At 41.4% G+C, this 20,534-nt stretch overlaps 2 protein-coding genes across 3 annotated transcripts in view; both read left to right on the forward strand.

The window, feature by feature from the left end:
* The window catches only part of LOC309397352 (cytochrome P450 2J6-like), a 109,089-nt gene that overhangs the window by 23,151 nt on the left and 65,404 nt on the right, over nucleotides 1-20,534 (forward strand). The gene's annotated exons all lie outside the window — the stretch shown is intronic.
* LOC309397354 (cytochrome P450 2J5-like) overlaps nucleotides 7,732-20,534 on the forward strand; it is a 30,253-nt gene continuing 17,450 nt past the window's right edge. The window contains exons 1-7 of one of the 2 annotated variants that reach the window (XM_081963318.1): nucleotides 7,732-7,923; nucleotides 12,157-12,319; nucleotides 14,057-14,206; nucleotides 15,575-15,735; nucleotides 17,485-17,658; nucleotides 19,751-19,885; nucleotides 20,370-20,521. In XM_081963318.1, the coding sequence (XP_081819444.1) occupies nucleotides 7,765-7,923; nucleotides 12,157-12,319; nucleotides 14,057-14,206; nucleotides 15,575-15,735; nucleotides 17,485-17,658; nucleotides 19,751-19,885; nucleotides 20,370-20,390 (963 nt within the window). In that variant the 5' untranslated portion in view covers nucleotides 7,732-7,764 and the 3' untranslated portion in view covers nucleotides 20,391-20,521. Of the gene's footprint in view, nucleotides 7,924-12,156; nucleotides 12,320-14,056; nucleotides 14,207-15,574; nucleotides 15,736-17,484; nucleotides 17,659-19,750; nucleotides 19,886-20,369; nucleotides 20,522-20,534 lie in introns of those variants that run through there. The other variant, XM_081963319.1, reaches the window with a different exon arrangement.

Raw genomic sequence — 20,534 nt, forward strand, 5'->3', positions numbered from 1 at the left:
GGCAGATACGACAAAATATCTAACTGAAGATTGTTACATGCATTATCCATCTATCTATCAACTGTCTTTCTGTCTATATATCTACCATTTATCTATCATCTCCTATCTATCCATCCATATCCATCTATCAACCATCTGTCATCCATTCATCCATCATATATTTATCTCTATCTCTTTCTCTATCTCTATCTCTTTCTCTATCTCTTTCTCTATCTCTTTCTCTATCTATCTATCCATCCATCCATCCTATCTATCCATCCTATGTATCTTTCTTTCTTTCTTTTTTTCTTTCTTTCTTTCATCTACCCATCCATATGAATCCGCCCCTCTCTCTCTCTGAAAAACGATGAGTTTTATAAGCTCTACATATGAATAAGAATTAGTAGAATATAATTGAAAATATTATAAAAGGTGAAATAATTATCCAAACTTAGTTAATGGTGCGATGTACTGTATAGATGGCAGCGCAGAACGGGACAACATGGGCGGAGATGTTTGTCTGAAAGAAATAACAGTAAGCAGAAATTCCACTCCCTGCCTGGACATTTCTTCAAGATCAATTCAATGAAGATCTGCCTAGAGTCCTTGTAGAGCAGAGTTCCTTAACCTTGGCAACTTTGAGACAAATGGACTTCAACTCCCAGAACTCCCCAGCCAGGAAACTGTGGGGACACCTCCTTTTCATCATTAAATTCCTGAACTGTTTTTGCCCTGATGAATTTTTGGAGAAACTTGGTCATTTGAAAGATTTGCCGCTTGCTTGCTTGCTTCTTCTCCTCCTCCACCTCAACTTCCTGCTTCCTTTTCTTTTTTAGTGATATTTTTCAGAAGGAAGTCGTCAGGACAAAGCTTCCTTCCCTTCCATTCCCTTTGTCCATCTTCCTTTCCTTTCCTTTCCTTCCTTTTTTCTATCTTCCTTCCCTTTTCTTCCATCCACTTCCCTTTTTCTATCTTTCTTCCCTTCCCTTCCCTTCCCTTTTTCTATCTTACTTCCCTTCCCTTCCCTCGAATACATAGATGTTAACAATCCTGTTTCCTTTCTTTGTTTTAACCAACAAAAGCCAGAGAGGAAAGGTTCCAGTTTTGAAGAAGAGCAACTACGAGTCTTATTGTTTGACCTAATCAATGCTGGAACAGAGGCAACCTCAAGAACATTGCAGTGGGCATTCCTCTATTTGGTGGCCTTTCCAGAGGTCCAAGGTACAGAACTGTCAAACGGTGTCCTTTAGTAGACATAGTAATATCTTCACCAATTGCATAACATGGGAAAGAAGGGAGTTAGATATCATGGCAGGAGATTCATAGATCTGTGTACATCGCTTGGAAGCAAACCAATGTCTACTTAAAGTCAATGACATGTTTTCCAGAAGGTAACTGAGCTATTTGTTCCTCAGAGAAATGCTGGAAGGAAATAGACAAAGTCCTGGGAAACAAGGCAATCTTGAAGTATGAAGACAGAGAAAAGTTGCCCTACACAAATGCCGTCATTCATGAAATCCAGCGCATATCAAGTGTACTTCCACTGGGACTTCCTCATAAAACTATTAATGATGTGCAACTTTTGGGATACAAAATTCCCAAGGTAAAGGTGGAAACCTTTGAGTGGGAATGGTATCGTGTTGGCGATTCTCCAGGCAAATCTGTGAGGTCTTTCTCTGTCTGTCTGTCTGTCTGTCTGTGTCTGTCTGTCTGTCTGTCTGTCTGTCTGTCTGTCTCTCTGTCTCTCTGTGTGTCTGTTTTTCTCTCTATCTCTGTCTGTCTCTTTGTCTCCGTCTGTCTCTGTGTCTCTCCGTCTCTGTGTCTCTCGCTGTCTCTCTCTCTGTCTCTTTATTTGTCTCTCTATCTGTCTGTCTCTCTCTGTCTGTTTCTCTCTCTCTCTCTGTGCCTCTGTCTCTGTGTCTCTCTGTCTGTCTGTCTCTGTGTCTCTTGCTGTCTCTCTCTCTGTCTCTCTCTCTCTCTGTCTCTCTCTCTGTGTCTGTTTTTCTCTCTCTCCGTGCCTCTCTGTCTGTCTGTCTGTCTCTTTCTTCAACCATATCTCAATAGGGTCCTTCTGGGAGTTCATCCAGAGCCATGTCTGACAATGAGGGTTTTCTTCGAGATGATCTTATTTGTTTTGCCTTCTGCAGGACACTATGGTTTTGGTCAACATCCAGTCTGCCCATCGTGATGAATCCCAGTGGAAGTTTCCCAATGAGTTCAACCCCTCCAACTTCCTGAATGAAGAGGGAGAGTTTGTGAAGCCGGAAGCCTTTTTGGCATTTTCAGCAGGTGAATGATTTTCTCTGCATTTCTCTCAGTCTCTGTATCACTCTCTCTGTCTCTCTGTCTCTCTCTCACACTTTCACACACACAGACACACACACACAATCTTGTTCTCTCTGTGTGTATGTCATGCACACATTGACTAACAATTCTTGCACCACGCAATGATTCCAAACAACCCAACCTTTCTTTAGAGATTTATGGAAGTCAGCTCCTGGGCTCTGATTACACGTCAGTGTTCCCTAGGAAAAGGGAGCCAAAAAGAATCACAGGGGACCATGTTGAAAACTATTATTGCAGAACAGCTGAAAAATGTTTCCTTCTGGTCACAGAATTCACTCTGGGGACATCATCTCCTGCGTCTGTGAGAGCCTTGTGGAAGGTTCTCTGTGTGAAAGTCTCTTCGGAGATGGTTGGCATAAGATAAAGCAGGCAACCTGGTAAATTCCTGAGCCCCCTTCAGACAATTCTTGTGCCTTCTTAGTAGCTGCCTCAGTTGAAAGAGATTCTCTAAAGTAAAATCCTCCAGGGGATGTTTCTCTAATAGGATTTACAAGTACTCCTCATTTAGTGACTACCTTGTTTACCAATGATTCACTGTTACAACAGTGATGGAAAAATACCTTTGCAGTAATGAAAAGAACACATGTCTGTAACGAAAAGCAAAGCTGGAATCAGATCATCATTGCAGCCCAGAAATAAAAATAAATCTAAGCTTCATTGACAAAAAGGGACCCTGATAAGAAGGGCTGAGTCACTGGAATACAGGTAGTCCTTGCTTTACAACCGCAATCAAGAGCATGGAACTCTGTTACCTTCCCATTAAAGGCAGTTCCTATTTTTCTACTTGCATTTTTACGTGCTTTCGAAGTGCTAGGTTGGCAGAAGCTGAGACAAGTAACGGGAGCTCACTGCGTTACGCAGCACTAGGGATTCGAACCGCTGAACTGCCAACCTTTCTGCTCGAAAAGCTCAGTGTCTTTAGCCACTGAGCCACCACGTCCCTTTTTTCAAGGATAAAAGAAGGCAAAAAACCTCACCAACTTTGGACGCATCTCTGCTAAATTTATTTCTAGGATATTTGCAATTTGGCCCAATATTTCATTCAGTCAACCATTCCATTCTTCCTCTTTAGTTTCCTTCAGTTTAGCATGAGATTAACGATCCGGCTAGATGATTTTAGGGCCTTTTTTAATCTAGAAAAGCTTCATTAAATTTGATCATAATCATGGAGCATTTCAATTTTGGAACAGTCATGAGGTTTGGGATCCTACTGTAGAGAACCAAGCAGGTCTAAGGAATTGTAACAGGTTGCCAACTTCCAGCTGTCAGAATCTGTCTGGCTTCCCTCTTTCTCCTTGTCTTTTCAGGACCAAGATTCTGCTTAGGGGAAATCCTGGCACGGATGCAGCTCTTCCTCCTTTTCACCAGCATTGTCAGGAGCTTCCAGCTATCCTGGCCAGATAAATCCCAAGCTCCAGATTTGACACCACACTTTGCGATTACGCAATCCCCATCCCGCTTTAAGGTGTTGCTGAAATGTCGCCAGCCAAGTGATAGATCAAAGTGATGATCTGCAAGATAACCCATTCAAGACAACCTTGTTCTCTCCAACAGCTGGAGGCCTTCTCTGCTTCAAATTCACCACAAGATCACTTTTGGAAATGCATAAATAAAGGGCTGTTTTATGCCACATTTTCCAATGGATCATCAGTCTGGTTTATGAGGGAGATGAAATCCATTTTCCTTGTCTCTTTTCTTTTTCTTCAAGGTTACTGAAAGGAAGAATGGAGAAGAGCAGAGTCCATCGCTTCTCTATCAAATGACTCTTCCTGGCAGGAGAATCTGGGTTCCTTACAGAGTGGGGGGGGGGGGGGAGTTGTAGAGGAAGGATGACAAAGAGGCTCTTGGCTTGGGGGGGGGGCAACTTCCCTTGGTCTTTGCCACTCAACCAGATAAGTGAGGCCAAGTCAAGAAACAGACACCACTGGGATTTCAGATATGCTACTTTATTTTATTTATATTTTATTTATTTTATTTATTATTTTATTATTTTATTATTTTATTTATTTATTTTATTTATTTTATTTATTTTATTTATTTTATTTATTTTATTTATTTTATTTATTTTATTTATTTTATTTATTTTATTTATTTTATTTATTTTATTTATTTTATTTATTTTATTTATTTTATTTTTATTTTATTTATTATTTTATTTATTTTATTTATTTTATATTTATTTTATTTATTTTATTTATTATTTTATTTATTTTATTTATTTTATTTATTTTATTTATTTTATTTATTTTATTTATTTTATTTATTTTATTTATTTTATTTATTTTATTGCCTAGAATGCTGAGTTGTCGATCAGAAAGAGCAGCAGTTCGGCAGTTCGAATCCCTAGCGTTGTGTAACGGAATGAGCTCCCATTACTTGTAAAAATGCAAGTAGAAAAATAGGAACCACCTTTAGTGGGAAGGTAACAGCGTTCTGTGCACCTTCGGTGTTTAGTCATGCCGGCCACATGACCACGGAGACGTCTTCAGACAGTGCTGGCTCTTCAGCTTTGAAACAGAGATGAGCACCGCCCCCTGGAGTTAGGAACGACTAGCACATATGTGCGAGGGGAACCTTTATCTTTACTTTATTTTGGAGGATGTATTGAAAGTCTCTTCATCTCTTGAAAGTTTTTTCATGGTGGCCTCTTTAGAGGGACAATTTTGGAGGATGTATCTACAGACTCTTGAAATCCTTCATGGCTTCTTTTGAGGGACAACGAAGGGTGGGAACCACACTTCCTTCTCAAGGTCAGAGTCAAATTCTTCTACCTTGCCTCAGAGGAGGTCTGTTGTTGTTTAACGCTCTCCGGATGTTCTTGTACAGAATTGCTGGATAAATACAATCCTTTTTTCTGCATGCAGCATGTCCACGCACTTAGTTCAGGCAGATGTGACTATAGTTTGGGTTTTCCCCCTAAAAAATTTCCAATCATTTGGGCCTGTAAAGCTGTAAGTTTGAAGATGAACTTATCTTGCACTGGGCAATTGTAGTTTCTAGTTAAGAGGAACTGAAAGTAGGGCTCACTATCTTTAGAATCTTGCAAGTTTCAGAGTATTTATCTCTTCTTTTCCTTTTACTCACCAAAAGATTAGGGAGGGTATTTTTCTGAAACTCTTCCCACGCCCTCTCTTATCCTGTGTGCTGAGATAACTTTTATCTGCTAATTGTTTAGTCCATAAATATATAAGATTTAGTCCATATATGTAATAAGATTCTTATACCCTGCTCAAGCTGATCCTTTTGGTCACTGGTCATATTTGTACTGTAGGCTGGGAGTTTTCTCTTTGAGTAAACTTTATGTGAGTTTGGAATTAGACCTCATGCATTGGATAAGTTTGACCTCAATCCAGGGCATTTTTAGACAGTTGGTTTAAGATCTGCCTGTAAAGAAATGCATTCAATTAAGGATTCCCAGAATTTAAGTAGCCTGAAGAAAAAAATTCCACGCAATTGTAACATTTGTGTAGCTCAGTCAAAGCTGGAAGAAATTCATCGTAATTTCAACTACGGTACTCGATTTCTGTGCTGATTCTACTGTAGAAGACTGTGGAGTTTTCAGGGCATATAACACCCTATTTCAAGCCAGCTTGAAAGGAACAACCAGAAATCTAAACCAATAATGTAAAACTTTGGACTCTGACTCTGCAGATATCAAATCTTCTTACGAAAGCTCCCATGAGATCAATCTAACCTTTATGATGGTCATAAATCAATATATTTAGTGTTGTTTGGGATACAAACAATATTTTTTTTCAAAGCTAGAAGCTATGAAAAATATACAAAATATTTGACTTTCTGACACTGGTGGCCACATGAGCAGCTTTGCTATAGTTTGACTACGGCATCCACTTTTCACAGGGCTGACCATGTATAGTCTCCCAGATCTTTGGGGGATGTGACAATCCAGCATGATTGAACCATGGCCTTTGGATCTTGATGCGATAATGCCAGAATAAGGTCTTTGGATTTGATTTGAATGTCTTTGGATTTGATTGAACTAAGGAGAAAATCCCTAATGGTGAGATCAATCAGCTAACGGAATGGCTTGCCTCCAAAAGTTTGGGTATAGGGTCTCTTGCCTGAGCAGGGGGTTGGACTAGAAGACCTTCAAGTTCCCTTCCAAATCTTTTATTCTGTATTCAATGGAACGGCTTTTCTCCAGAAGTTGTGAATGCTCCAACACTGGAGGTTTTCTTTTTTTCTTTTTTTTTTAACAAAAGTGGTTTTTTTAAATTAAACGCACAATAAAACATTGGACCCAGTGTAACTGTCCTGGAAATGTCTTTTGCTGTACATACTAAAATGTAAAGTTAAATATCATAGCCCCCTTGCTTGTTTCAAAACTCTCTGTTAACAAGCTGTTTATTGTAATCCCCCCCCCCCCCGGTGGAAAACTTTCCACGGCATCTTGTCTATCTCAAATCATCCCAAATGTGATATACAGATCGTCCTGGGTCAAAAACAGTGTATTATCCTTACTTCACTCAATTACTTTACCTTGTTTTTCCAACTTACTATATATTTACAAAGGGCTTGCCTCGCTCGCTTCAAATCTGCTTTTCAAAACATCTCACCATATTTTCCGAGTTTCACAGTTCTCCAAGAACCTAACACATATATGAAAATGCCTGTTCAGAAATCCATATATTCATGGAACGGTTCTTCAAAACTCCAGCATGTTTGAGAAATCTAATCTAATACAATGCAATGCAATGCAATGCAATGCAATGCAATGCAATGCAATGCAATACAATACAATACAATACAATACAATACAATACAATACAATACAATAAATCAGTGGAACAGCTTGCCTCCAGAAGTTGTGAATGCCCCAACACTGGAAGTCTTTAAGAAGATGTTGGATAGCCACCTGTCTGAAATGGTATAGGGTTTGCTGCCTAGGCAGGGGGTTGGACTAGAAGACCTCCAAGGTCCCTTCCAACTCTACTATTGTATTGTATTGTATTGTATTATTATAAAGATCCATGTTTGTTTGTTTTTTAAAAGAAAACGTATTTGTGTGACCAGATTGTGCACCTCGTGGTGATTGGTTTTCTGGGGGCGGTGTTGGTAGGCAAAGGACATTGCAGCCTCCTTGGAGGCATGGTCAGGGCCAGAGATGCCTTCGTTTGTTTGTTTGGTTTTTTTTTTCCTTTTCTTTTTGTTTGGTGAATTCTGGTGCATTCTTCTCCAGATTCATAAAAGGAAATGTTTTATGACATTTTAGCGGAGGGGAGGAGGGGGAAATCTAGTGCTGTATTTTGACATTCCTTTTCCCGAGGAAAAATGATTTCAATTTTCTGCTTGCCAAAGGTGCAAAAGTTATGAAACCTGGCTTCTGATCAAAGTTTACTTTGAAAGGTTTAATCTTTGGCTGATTCCCCAGAGACACAGCAACAACGGAGGAGCACAGAATAAGTCTGCATTTTCGGCATGTCTGTTTTCGGGTGGCTGATCGTTCTTTCTCTCCTATTCCTCTGGTTCTGGAAGAGGCAACGCCCCAAAGGTTTGCCCCCTGGGCCATGGAGCCTTCCCCTGCTTGGGAATCTGCTTTATTTCAATAAGAGGGAGCCTCTCAAGAAGTTGGATCAGGTAAGGCTTTTTATCCGCTCTCGTGTTAACCTTTTTTTTTTTTGCCACTGCAGAAAGAACTGAAAGGGAATAGGGTGTGTCTATTCATTTTTCCCCACGAGAGCCAATTATTTTGCTGATTTGGATCTAAAAGTTTTAAGAGTGTTTTGGCAGTGTGAAAATCACTGCCATTTGAGGGAGAGGAATCCTAGTGCCTATATGGGATCAAACTTCTGAAACGTTCACCAGCTCTTTAAGGGGAATTAGGTTCACCTTCAAAAAAGTCTTCATACCAAACACTCGCTTTCCAAAACCTACTGGAGAAATTTGATAGTCTAGAACACGGGTCCCCAACTAGGGGTGGGATTCAAACATTTTAGCAACTGGCTCTCTGTCTGGTTGCTGAGTGGCCATGGGCATGGTGGGCATGGCCTACTCGGCCTCCTGCACCATGGCAGGCAGGGGGTGCATTTTCACCCTACCCAGACTCCGGAAGCTTTTCTTGAGCCTCCGAGGGTGAAAATGACCTCCTCCTGCCTTTGGAGGCCCTCCAAAGGCTAGAAACAGGCCCATTTCTGGACTTCTGGAACTTTCAGGAGGCCTGGTTTTTGCCCCCCCAGAGCCTCTGAACGACCCTGCACTTACCTGGCATGATGAATGGGTTAGACTCCTGGGATGGGCGGGGTGGGGTGGGCAGGGCATGGCCAGCTAGTTCTTGCAACTACCAGTTCGGCGAACCAGATGTAAAATTAGCATCCAGTTCACCCCAACCAGTCCGAACTGGCTGAATCCCACCCCTGTCCACAACTCCTTTTTTATGGACTGGCACTAGTCTGCAGTCTAAAGAAACCAAGTTGCACAAACAAGCAAAGTCCCATCTGTGGGATAAATGGCAGCACACAAAACCGCACACCCTCCCGTCTAAGGGAAAAACCTCCCTCCTCCCTCTCTGGTGCTCAACAGGTTGAGGGCTGCTGGTTTAGAAAGTTCAAAAGCCCTTTTGGTGCTGGTGGTTAGAATGCAGTATTGCAGGCAAACTCTGCCCACTGCCAGCAGTTTGATCCTGGCCGGCTCAAGGTTGACTCAGTTTTCCTTCCAAGATCAGTAAAACGAGGATTCAGATTGTTGGGGGCAATAGTCTGATAAACTGCCCAGAGTGTGCTACAAAACATTATGAAGAGGTATATAACTCTACGTGTTATTGCTATTCGAGAAGGCTTTTGTTTATCTACATCAATCAGTAATTTATGATTCAGCTGAATACAAAGTAATGCCATTCTATATCCCCCGCCATTTTATTCTTTATATTATGAAAGACTGTAAAGAAATGAAATGTTTAATGTTATTATTGCATTTTTATTAGAAGATATGTTAAGTAGGAAATAAATAGCTTTACAACGATTCACTGTTCAATGTATTATACGTGGAAGGATTTTGCACAGAAATATTTGTACCCAGATGACACACTGCTTAAGGGATTATTTTTAAAATTGAAAAATAAATTAAAAACTTCTTAAAAAAAGAAATGAAACAGAAGAATCAAGTACAGGTAGATAAATAATATTCCAGGTCATCCCTGGTTAACAACCTTTCATTCATTGACCACTCAAAATTATGTTAACCCTACATGAAGGGACTTATGTCCATTTCTTGAGGTTGCGGCTACCATTTATATTTTGTATTTATTTATTTATATTTGATGCTTCTAGACCGCCCCCTCTCCCAAAAGGGACTCGGGGCGGTGTACAGTCCATACAGAATATAACAAAATACAATAAAAAAGTTAAATATGTACAGTTGGCATGGAGGAGGTTAAAATGCAATTAAAAGAACTGTACAAAGCAATATAAATATAAGTTTTAAACCCCTAAAATAGACACAATAAATTAAAAAACCCCTAAAATAACCAGATGATAATACATTTGCCAGGAGGGACAGTTGTAATTATGCCATTATTATACCATAGTTTCCCTGGAATCATGTGATTGCAACAATACTTATTCATAATTATGAGAGTAATAGTGTTCTGTACTCAGATAATCACCATTTGCAATCTTCACTGCTGGCTTCCGACAAGCAAAGTCATTGGGGAAGACGGCAGGATGTTGCAAAGGGTCATCAGGGGACATTGTGCTTAATAGTTCCATGATATCTTCTATCTCCCATCTTCTGTGATTTTGGCAATCCACTCAAGAGCCTCTACGGAGATTCACAGTCATCCAAGTCATGGTTGTCCCAAAGGTGCTTTTTCAAAAGGCAAGTGAACTTTCTTCGTTTTTCCTTGAAGACATTTCATTCCTCACCCAAGAAACGTCTTCACTTCTGAAGAGTCAGCGCTGAAGAAGCTTCTCGGATGAGAAGCAAAACGTCTTCAAGAAAAAAAAAAGTGTGGTGTTGAATTTGAGATGAGGCTTGGTAAAATAGAGACAAAATACCAGGTATTGCCATTAAATATACGTGTTTATTCAGCTGAGCAAAGACGGGGCCCCAATAACAGAGAGGAAGCCCCGAACACACAGAGATTCTTGTATCTTAACCACTGCCATGGGTGGCACAGTGGTTAGAGTGCAGTATTGCAGGTTACTTCTGCTGCCTGCCAGCTGCCTGCAATTTGGCAGTTAAAATCTCAGCAGGCTCAAGGTTGACTCAGCTTTCCACCCTTCCGAGGTGGGTAAAATGAGGACCCAGATTGTTGAGGGCAGTATGCTGACTCTGTAAACCGCTTAGAGAGGGCTGTAAAGCACTATGAAGCAGAATATAAATCTAAGTGTTATTGCTTAAACCTTTTTCCTAAACTCCACCTAGCAAGGCTGGCACATAAGATATACAAGAATCATCCAGAAAGTCTGGCACACAGTAGATAAGTTATCAAGATGTTCTTAATACACAAGGAGGTTCTTTAGGGACACTGGGTGGTCTACAGTATCTCAGGACATTGGGTGTTTCCCTGGGGACTTTCCACCAGCCCTGCAGGTGTCTAGAGATAATGGTGCCATCCGTACATACATACCTTCTTAGCTTCCCCCAGATATGATATGGGACCAGCTCTGCAGAGGACCAAAAAGCTGTGCAGAGAATCATTAAAACTGCCCAGAATATCACCGGGCTCCAACTACCAGCCCTGGAGGACATCTTTGTATCTTGCTGTTTGAGGAAATTGTGTAACATTCTCAGAGACTCTTCCCACCCTGCTCACAATCTTTTTGGACTGTTGCCTTCTGGCAGAAGATACAGAACAATTAAAACTGGGACCACACGTCTCCTGAATAGCTTTTATCCCAGAGCTATAATTGCACTCAACAATGAACTAAAGAGCCACCATCAGTGAGCTGTTGGACAGCCCTACTTGGTCTATTGTGTGGATGTTTGGGTGGTTTAGGGGTGGGGAATTGTTTTGATGGGTGGGGGTATGTTTGGGGATTGTTATGTGTGTTGGGCCTGGTCTCTGGGTGTTATGTGAATTTTGTTGTATGTTGTAAACTGTGTATATACGTACAATGACAATAAAGTAAAGTAAAGATTCCGGGTCAACAAAAGACAGTCCAATTGCCTTTTGAAAAAGCACTTCTGGGACCACTCAAGACTCTTTCGACAATACTGCCCCTGGCAGCTTTGGAAGCATGAAGAGGAAGGAGAAATGCCAACATTTGGGAGTGGTGCTCAGTGGAGCTATAATCTCTCAGTTGCTCCTTCCCTGCTGTGGCACCACGAGAGAGCACATTTTGAACTCTTCTTCTAAGAAATATGCTTGCACAAGAACAACCTTCTGTATTCTGGCCAGACAGGATAAAAATCACTCTCCTCTTTGGTGATTCCATTCAGAGGTGGGTTCCAGCAGGTATAACTGCTGGTTTGCTCATTCGCAGAATTTTAATTTTCAGGTTCCCACCAAGAATGTTATAGGACTCATTGTTTATAAATATTAGAAGCAAAGAGACAAAAACTAAACAACCTGTTCTTGTGTCTAGTTGTTCTGGTGTGCAGTGCTCTATAGCGTCGTTTTGAGGGTAGAAGTTGAAATAATTTATGTCCAGGATGTGAGGGGTCTGTAGATATTTTCACAGCCCTCTTTTTAACTCGTGCAGTATACAGGAAGGAGCATTGGCTAAACACTTGGGTAACAGAGTTAGATGGAGCTCAGATAGATTCCTCAGGTAGATCCTTGATGACATATTATGTTAAAACATTGCAGTGATTGGTCCCCACTAATTTCCCGATGCCTCTATGCTAACAATTCTGGCTACTTTATTTCAGCTAGGGAAAAAATATGGTCCTGTCTTCAGTCTTTATCTTGGAAGGACCCCTCTGGTCTTGACTTATGGGTTTCCTTCAGCCAAGGAGGTTCTCGTGATACAAGGCATAGACTTTGCTGGGAGGGCATCATTTCCTATAATGGATGTCATCACTAGGAAGAAAGGTAATTGAATATAATTTCCAATCCCCGCCTCCTACTCTGTTTATTCTTGGTATTCTAATTTTCTGCAATCTGGAGGGTTGATCAAAGTTTCTCTTGAAATATTGGAACTAGCTCTCTTCTCCTTTCTTTTGTAATATTGATGATGATGATGATGATGATGATGATGATGATGATGATGATGATGATGATGATGATGTCAATCTTTGGTGAGATTCACAGCCTTTGGGGCTGGTTGGTAGCTCAACAGCTCGAGTCCTAGCCAAGGACCTAGGAAGTGTTAGGTAACATCGGAGGATATAAGCTGTTCCAAGTAGGGTGGTTTTTTTGTAGAGTCAGAATGTTCAAGTCCGATAAATTTAGAATTTCCAAATAGCATCACCAGGTATTGCAATGTCAATGAACCAAACTTTTTTCTCTTCAACTATTGTTATGTCAGGTGTGTTGTAGGCCAAGTGCCTGTCAGTCTGGATTCTGAAATCCCACAAGGTTTATGACTTTTTCCTTCTCTAGAACCATCTCAACCTGATGTTCCCAGTGGTTTTTGCTGTACTCAAATCCAAATTTCTGGCACAATTTCCAGTGAATGATCTTAGCAACTCGGTCATGGTGTTGTAGGTTGTCAGTTTGTCTCATCTTTCTCATTACAGAGGCAATATTTGCTGTTGGTGGTAACATGCTGAATTTTTGCCTTCATGTAATTTGTGTCTAAGGCTTGTTCTTCAGCTGCCAAAATAAAGCCTTCTGTTTCTTTTTTTCAGTACTCCTGATCTTAACCAGTTGGCCTACAACACACCTGACATAACAATAGTTGAAAAGAAAAAAGTTTGGTTCATTGACATTGCAATACCTGGTGATGCACAAATTGAAGATAAGCAGCAAGAAAAAAATCACAAAGTATCGGGACTTGCAAATTGAAGTTGAGTGACTGTGGAAAAAGAAATTGTGTGCTGTCCCTATTGTAATTGGAGCTCTTGGAGAAATACCTAAAGAGCTACATTGCTATCTGGAAATTCTAAATTTATGGGACAATCTGATTCTACAAAAAACCATCCTACTTGGAACAGCTTAAATCCTCCAATGTTACCTTAACAGTTCCTAGGTCCTTGGTTAGGACTCGAGCTGTTGAGCTACCAACCAGCCCCAAAGGCTGTGAATCTCATCAAAGATTAATCAATAATAATAATATAGAGATATGGGCTTTCAGCTGTGAAAATTCTTCTTTTTTACGCCATAGAAACAACAACTCAATGTATTTTGCTTGGCATGGTTACCTTTTATTAATTTTGCTGTGAGTGCAAAACCATTGTAATCTCTGTTCATTTACTAAATTTGTCGTATTTGAAAAGAAACCTTTACTTTAAATATAAATAAGAAGATAAATCACTTGAATGATTGTTGTCCCAAAGGTGCTTTTTCAAGAGGCAACTGGATTTTCTGGGGTTTTTCTTTGAAGACATTTCGCTTCTCATCCAAGAAACTTCTTCAGCTCTGACTGGATGGTGGGGAATAAAAGGATTTATGCTCCTTGCAGACAGCTGGTCATTTTTGGGAATATAAATCATTCCATTCCCCACCTTCCAGTCAGAACTGAAGAAGTTTCTTGGATGAGAAGCAAAACGTCTTCAAAGAAAAACCAGAATGTCCAGTTGCCTCTTGAAAAAGCACCTTTGGGACAATCATGACGGATGACCGAGAATCTCCATAGACATTTGAATGATTGTCCAATGTTTTTTCCAGGTATCCTGACGTTAAGATATGGTGAAATATGGAAAGAGCAAAGGTTTGCACTGATGCTTCTCAGAAACTTTGGAATGGGCAAAAAATCAATGGAAGAAAATATCCTGGAGGAGGCATCATATCTGATTCAAGTGTTTACAGAAAACATAAGTAAGCTCTCCTGGGACTGGATGGGATCACTGGGAATTGTCACTTCACTGTTCCTGGTAGACATTTAAATATGAGCCAGCAGTGTGTCATAGCAGCCAGAAAAGCCAATGCAATTTTAGGCTGCATTAACACAGGGGTAGAATCAAGAGAGGACACAGTGGCTCAGTGGCTAAGACCCTGAGCTCGTTGGTCAGAAGGTTGGCAGTTCAGTGGTTCGAATCCCTAGCGCTGCATAATGGAGTGAGCTCCCGTTACTTGTCCCAGCTTCTGCCAACCTAGCAGTTTGAAAGCATGTAAAAATGCGAGTAGAAAAATAGGGACCACCTTTGGTGGGAAGGCAACAGCGTTCCATGCATCTTTGGCTTTTAGTCATGCCGGCCACATAACTATGGAGATGTCTTAGGACAGCGCTGGCTCTTCAGCTTTGAAACGGAGATGAGCACCGTCCCCTAGAGTTGGGAATGGCTAGCACATATGTATGGGGGAACCTTTACCTTTAGAATCAAGATGATGTGAAGACCACATCTGGAGTACTGCATCTAGTTTTGGTCACCACATTACAAAAAAGGATGTTGACAGTTTGGAAAATGGGTGGAGAAGAGCAACAAAGATAATTAGGGGCATGGAGACTAAAACATATGATGAACAGTTACAGGAAATGGGTATAGCTAGTCTAGTGGAAAGAAGGACCAGAGGTGATGTGATAGCAGTGTTCCAATATCTGAAGGGCTTTCACAGAGATGAAAGAATCATCCTTTTTCCCCCCCAAATCACTGGAAGGCAAAACAAGAACCAAAAGATGGAAGCTAATCACAGCATTTTCTTCAAGAGAAATTTAATTTGTTGACTGTTCATTCACCATGTCCTTCAATGTACAGTGCCTGTCTCCTTTTTTTTTCACTGCCCCAAAACATCTATGCATCTATGTGTCAGGCCTGCAGCCATGTTCCTTTTGGATCTTTGGCCTGCCATACTTCTACTATGTTGTTTCTATAGTGGGGAATTGGGAGGGGGGATAGTAAGCAGTAGAATGTTATGTAGCCAAAATAAAAATCCTTTCTAAATTGCCAAGGTCATCCTTTGTCTTGGCACCTCTGCACCTGACTGGAACTGGATGGGTGGAACTGCCAGCATGGCAGTGGAAGATTGGACCACGTGATGGATTGGTGGGTGTGGGGGCAAGATCATGAACTTTAACTTGGGTGGGGACAACTGAGAAGCTTCAGATTTGGGTTTTCTCCGATGTGCCAGCATGGCTCTCTTAATAGATTGGAATTTTGAGCAGTACTTTGCCTTGGATCTGATTTTATTTTGGATGCTATCTGGAATGTTGACACTATGATAATTTCATTTTCTTTTCTTTCACAGGTATGCCTTTTGGCCCTCATGAGTTTGTGGACACTGCAGTCATCAACGTAATTTCTACTGTACTCTTTGGGAAACGTTTTGAATATGACAACATGTTCCTTAGGACTCTGCTTGATGACATACATCAAAGTTCCAAAATGACAACAGGACCCTGGGGATTGGTATGCTTCACAAGGATCCTGAAGATGGTTTGAAATTAACCCACAACAAATTGAAATTTAAATGTCCATATCTCACTCGTTCTGGAATGCATTGGTTTTCAATTGCAATTAGAGCAGCATCTCCACCGGGGTGTAAGGACAAGCGGGTGAAGCAATTTGGTCCCAACTTGCAGTTATCCCAATTGAATGAGGGCTAGTTTCAGCACTGAAATGTGATCTTATTGGGCCACTTGATTCCCGATCAAATTGTGAATGAGAGAATATTGCAAGGTATTTTTTTCCCTGTTCCATATACTACAAAGAAGATCCGCCGTGATCAAATTAGTCAATGTTTCTGTACTGAAATCTAACCTATTGAGATAATAATAATAATAATAATAATAATAATAATAATAATAATAATAATAATAATAATAATAATAATAATAGTAATAATAATAATAATAATAGTAATAATAATAATAATAATAATAATAATAATAATAATAATAATAATAATAATAATAATAATAATAATAAATAATTTTATTTGTTAGCCGCACCCTCTCCAGAAGGACTCGGGGCGGCGTACAATAAAAACACATAAAATATACAAATATAAACAGTACATATGCATATACATATGCATGGAGGAGGTAAACAGATGAATAAAATAGAATTAAAATTTCAATTTAAAATCCCCTCAATTAAAATACAAAATACACAATTAAAAACCCGTCAGGAGCGATATGATAAAACTATGGTTGAGCCAGGCCAGCTACTTGGAAGAGGTGGGTCTTGAGCTTTGCGCGGAAGGAGCGGAGGTCAGAGGTAGTCCTGATATCAGGGGGGAGGTCATTCCACAGGGCTGGGCCCATCACAGAGAAGGCTCTGCTCCTAGGCGTCGCCCCCCGACACTGTCTGGTAGACGGCACCTGGAGAAGTCCCTCTCTGTGCGAGCGAATTGGTCGCAGGGATGTATGGGGCAGGATACGATCCCGCAAGTAACTAGGTCTAGATATTTTAAGATAAAGGTAAAGGTTCACCTCGCACATATGTGCTAGTCATTCCTGACTCTAGGGGGTGGTGCTCATCTCCGTTTCAAAGCCCAAGAGCCAGCGCTGTCCGAAGACGTCTCCATGGTCAGGTGGCTGGCATGACTCAACGCCAAAGGCGCATGGAACGCTGTTACCTTCCCACCAAAGGTGGATCCTGTTGAAGATTAGGCGAAGGGACGAGGCTAGACACGTCTGAGGAGATTTAACGCGGTTTATTGCAACAGGCACAGTCAAAACTATATACAGGAGAGAATCAGCATCTTCCCTGCTTGACAGCTATTTATAGGAAGCTGTCAAGCAGGGACGCCAATGGACACAGCCTGAGCAGCCTGCCTCAGCCAGCTTGCTAGCTGTCAGGCAGGCAGACCGGTCGTAGGTCAAGGATAGAACAAATCTATTTTCCTACTTGTATTTTTTATGTGCTTTCGAACTGCTTAGGTTGACAGAAGCTGGGACAAGTAACGGGAGCTCACTCCATTATGCGGCGCTAGGGATTCGAACCGCCAAACTGCCAATCTTTCTGATCGACAAGCCCAGTGTCTTAGCCACTGAGCCACTGTTTCCCTATAGGCATATTTTACATCCCATCAGCTTGAGGATAAGAGATATTTCCATAAACTCTGTACAACAAATAGGAATTTATTTTCCTGCTCAATATATATCCATGAAAATAAAATTTAGTCAATGTTCATTTTTTCCTGTTTGCTGGCAGCTTTACAATGAGGTGCCCTTGGTGAGAAGCCTTCCCCTGCCCCACCAGACAATACTAGCCACCGCAAAGAAAGTAGATGTTTTTATTAAAAAGGAGGTGGCAGAGCACAAGGCGACTATGACTCCCGGAGAACCGCGAGATTTCACCGATGCGTATTTAGAAGAAACGCAGAAGGTAGGTTCCCTCGGTCTCTTTTTGTTGAATTTGGGGTGATTTCCTTCCCCTGTCATTTTGGAATAGTTTTCCTCACATTACAGGACTTGAGAAGATACCAAAAACATTGATACAGGGACTTTTTTAGATGCTGAGACATACCTGTGAAAGCCTGTAGAGATTTTCAGTCAGCCAGGCCATGGTTCTCTCAAAGGTGCTTTTTTCAGGAGGCAACTGGACTTTTTTGTTTGTCTTTTGAAGACATTTCGCTTCTCATCCAAGAAGCTTCTTCATCTCTGACTGGATGGTGGGGAATGGAAGGATTTTATACTCCTTGCAGACAGCTGGTCATTTGCATCCTTTGAGAGAGTCATTGAGGCCACTTGGAGGATTATCTGTCTCCTCAGGGTCACCTGTGTGATGCTTCTGGTTCTTTTAGTCTGCATTTCCCCCCTCTGGGAATGCATTCCTACTCTCATACCATTCAAAGGGTGTTCATCCAAAATTGTATAACTGTTATAATTGTATAATTGTATGGAAAAAAAATTGCAGACTACAGGAACCATTTGCACCACTCAGGTAACCCTCAGGACACAGATAAACCTCCAAGTGGCCTCAAGGACCCTCTTAAAAGGATGTAAATGACCAGCTGTCTGCAAGGAGTATCAATCCTTCCATTCCTCACCATCCTGTCAGAGCTGAAGAAGCTTCTTGGAGGAGAAGCAAAATATCTTCAAAAGAAAAAAAAAGAAAAAAGTCCAGCTGCCTCCTGAAAAAAGCACCTTTGGGACATACATGGTGAAAGAAAAGAAAATGAAATTATAATAGATGCATGATTTGGGGCAGTTAGAAAAATCAGGAGACACGGAAGGACTTGGTGAATGAACCGTCAACGAACTCAATTTTTCTTAAAGAAAATGTTCTATCCGGGGGACATATTGTGTGAAGGTAGCTGCGTTTCTCTGCTTTGCATGTTGTGTAGACATAACCAAATAGGATAGAAATTTCCATCAGGACTGAGAAGAATGGCCCCTGTCAACTCATAAAGTTGCCATGGCGAGGAAAAGTGGGGAGCGCATTCCATGCATAGCTTCGGCTAGAGTCAGATCTCAGATTACTACAGCAAGCTTGTGAGGGGTGCACCACATTGGAGAATGTGATTTATGACACAGACTGAGGCGAGGGAAGGAACAGGGGTACAGTTCAGCTACAATTCAAATGAGGCTCAGATCTGACTGCAAAGCGGTATTGCCAAAATGGTGCTCCTAATAAATGATTGGATTTCTTTTGAAACTTGGCTCGAGGCTAATGAATTAATTAGGGCATCTTTCGGAAACCTGACAGACAGTCAAATCTAAGCCACATTTGAATTATAGTTGAACTGAACTGAAACCTGACAGCCCCTTTGCCAATTATAGAGAGAACCCTCTTGGGCAGGGGTCCCCATGTTGTGGACCGTGACAGGTTTGCAAATGGGCCATCGAAACTTGCATGAGCAGTGGGCGAGCACATTGTGCGCACTCATTTGTGTGAGTGGCAGCCATGCATGCAAGCCACTCACACAAATGTAGCTGTGCACACATGAGTGCTAGCTGGATGCTTGTGTGAACCATCCCCTCACCTCCTTCCTGACCAGTCCACAAAGCCGGAAACATTGGGGAATTCTGCTCTGGGGGAACATTCCTTTTTTCCCTGAACTCTTTTTATCATGGTGGGTTGCAGGGGTAGTATTAACTTCCCTTCCCTACCGGTTTGCAAATGTGAGCATGCGTGCATGCATTCCACCTTCCGCGCATGCACTTTGCCTTAAAAATGGGCCTACATGGTGTGCTGTAGAGCCAGGGTGGGTGGGCATGGCCACCCACAGTTTCTGCTACCGGTTCAGGCGAACTGGTCAGAACAGGCAGACTACCACCTCTGGTGGGTTGTCACTAGGAGAATTGATTGTTCCTCCTGTCCATGTTTCCTTTTCCTTTTTCAGTCATATTACTCAGAATGAATCCCTGTTTTTTAAAATGGATGTTGTCAACTCTGTTAAAAAGTACACGTGAGTTGGAGAAGCTTTCTCTTAGTTGGCTTAACCACATTCTTTGTTTTAACTGACAAAAGCCAGAGAGGATTGGTTCAAGCTTTGAAGAAGGACAGCTGGAAATCTTACTGTCTGATCATCTTCTGGCTGGAGCAGAGACGACGTCAGGAACACTGCAGTGGGGATTGCTGTATTTGGTGGCCTTTCCAGAGATCCAAGGTAAAGAATTATGAAACGGAGTTCTTCACCTGTAATAATGGTAGGATTCAAATGTTTTTACTACCGGTTATGTGGGCGTGGCTTGGTGGGCTTGGCAGGGGAAGGATACTGCAAAATCCCCATTCCCTCCCCACCACACTAACCTGCTTTCCAGCTCCGTTCTCCTGTTCAGGACAACAAAAGAAGATCAGTTGGGAGGCAGAAGGGGCGGGGCCAGCCTATTTGCCGGTTTCCCCGAACTCCTCAAAATTTCTGCTACCGGTTCTCCAGAACCGGTCAGAACTGGCTGAATACCACCTCTGATAGTAACACTTCACTTATGTAAAATGAAGAAGTGTCTTGAAAGGTTAGATTCATGGCTTGGAATTTTGTAATTGCACTCTCCTTATATGTGATGGGCACCTGGTTAGGATGTATATCAGGTATGTCTGCACAGAGCCAGTGAAATGTTTTTCAGAGACTAACCAAGCTATTTGTTCCTCAGAGAAATGCTGGAAGGAAATAGACACGGTGGTGGGAAACAAGGCAAACTTGAAATACGAAGACAGAAAAAAGTTGCCCTACACCAACGCTGTCATTCATGAAATCCAACGCGTTTCAAATGTTGTTCCTCTTGGAATTCCTCATGCCCCCATTAAAGATGTGCAGC

This window comes from Natrix helvetica, assembly GCF_964273705.1.
Source record: "Natrix helvetica genome assembly, chromosome: 10".
Classification (NCBI taxonomy): Eukaryota; Metazoa; Chordata; class Lepidosauria; order Squamata; family Natricidae; genus Natrix; species Natrix helvetica.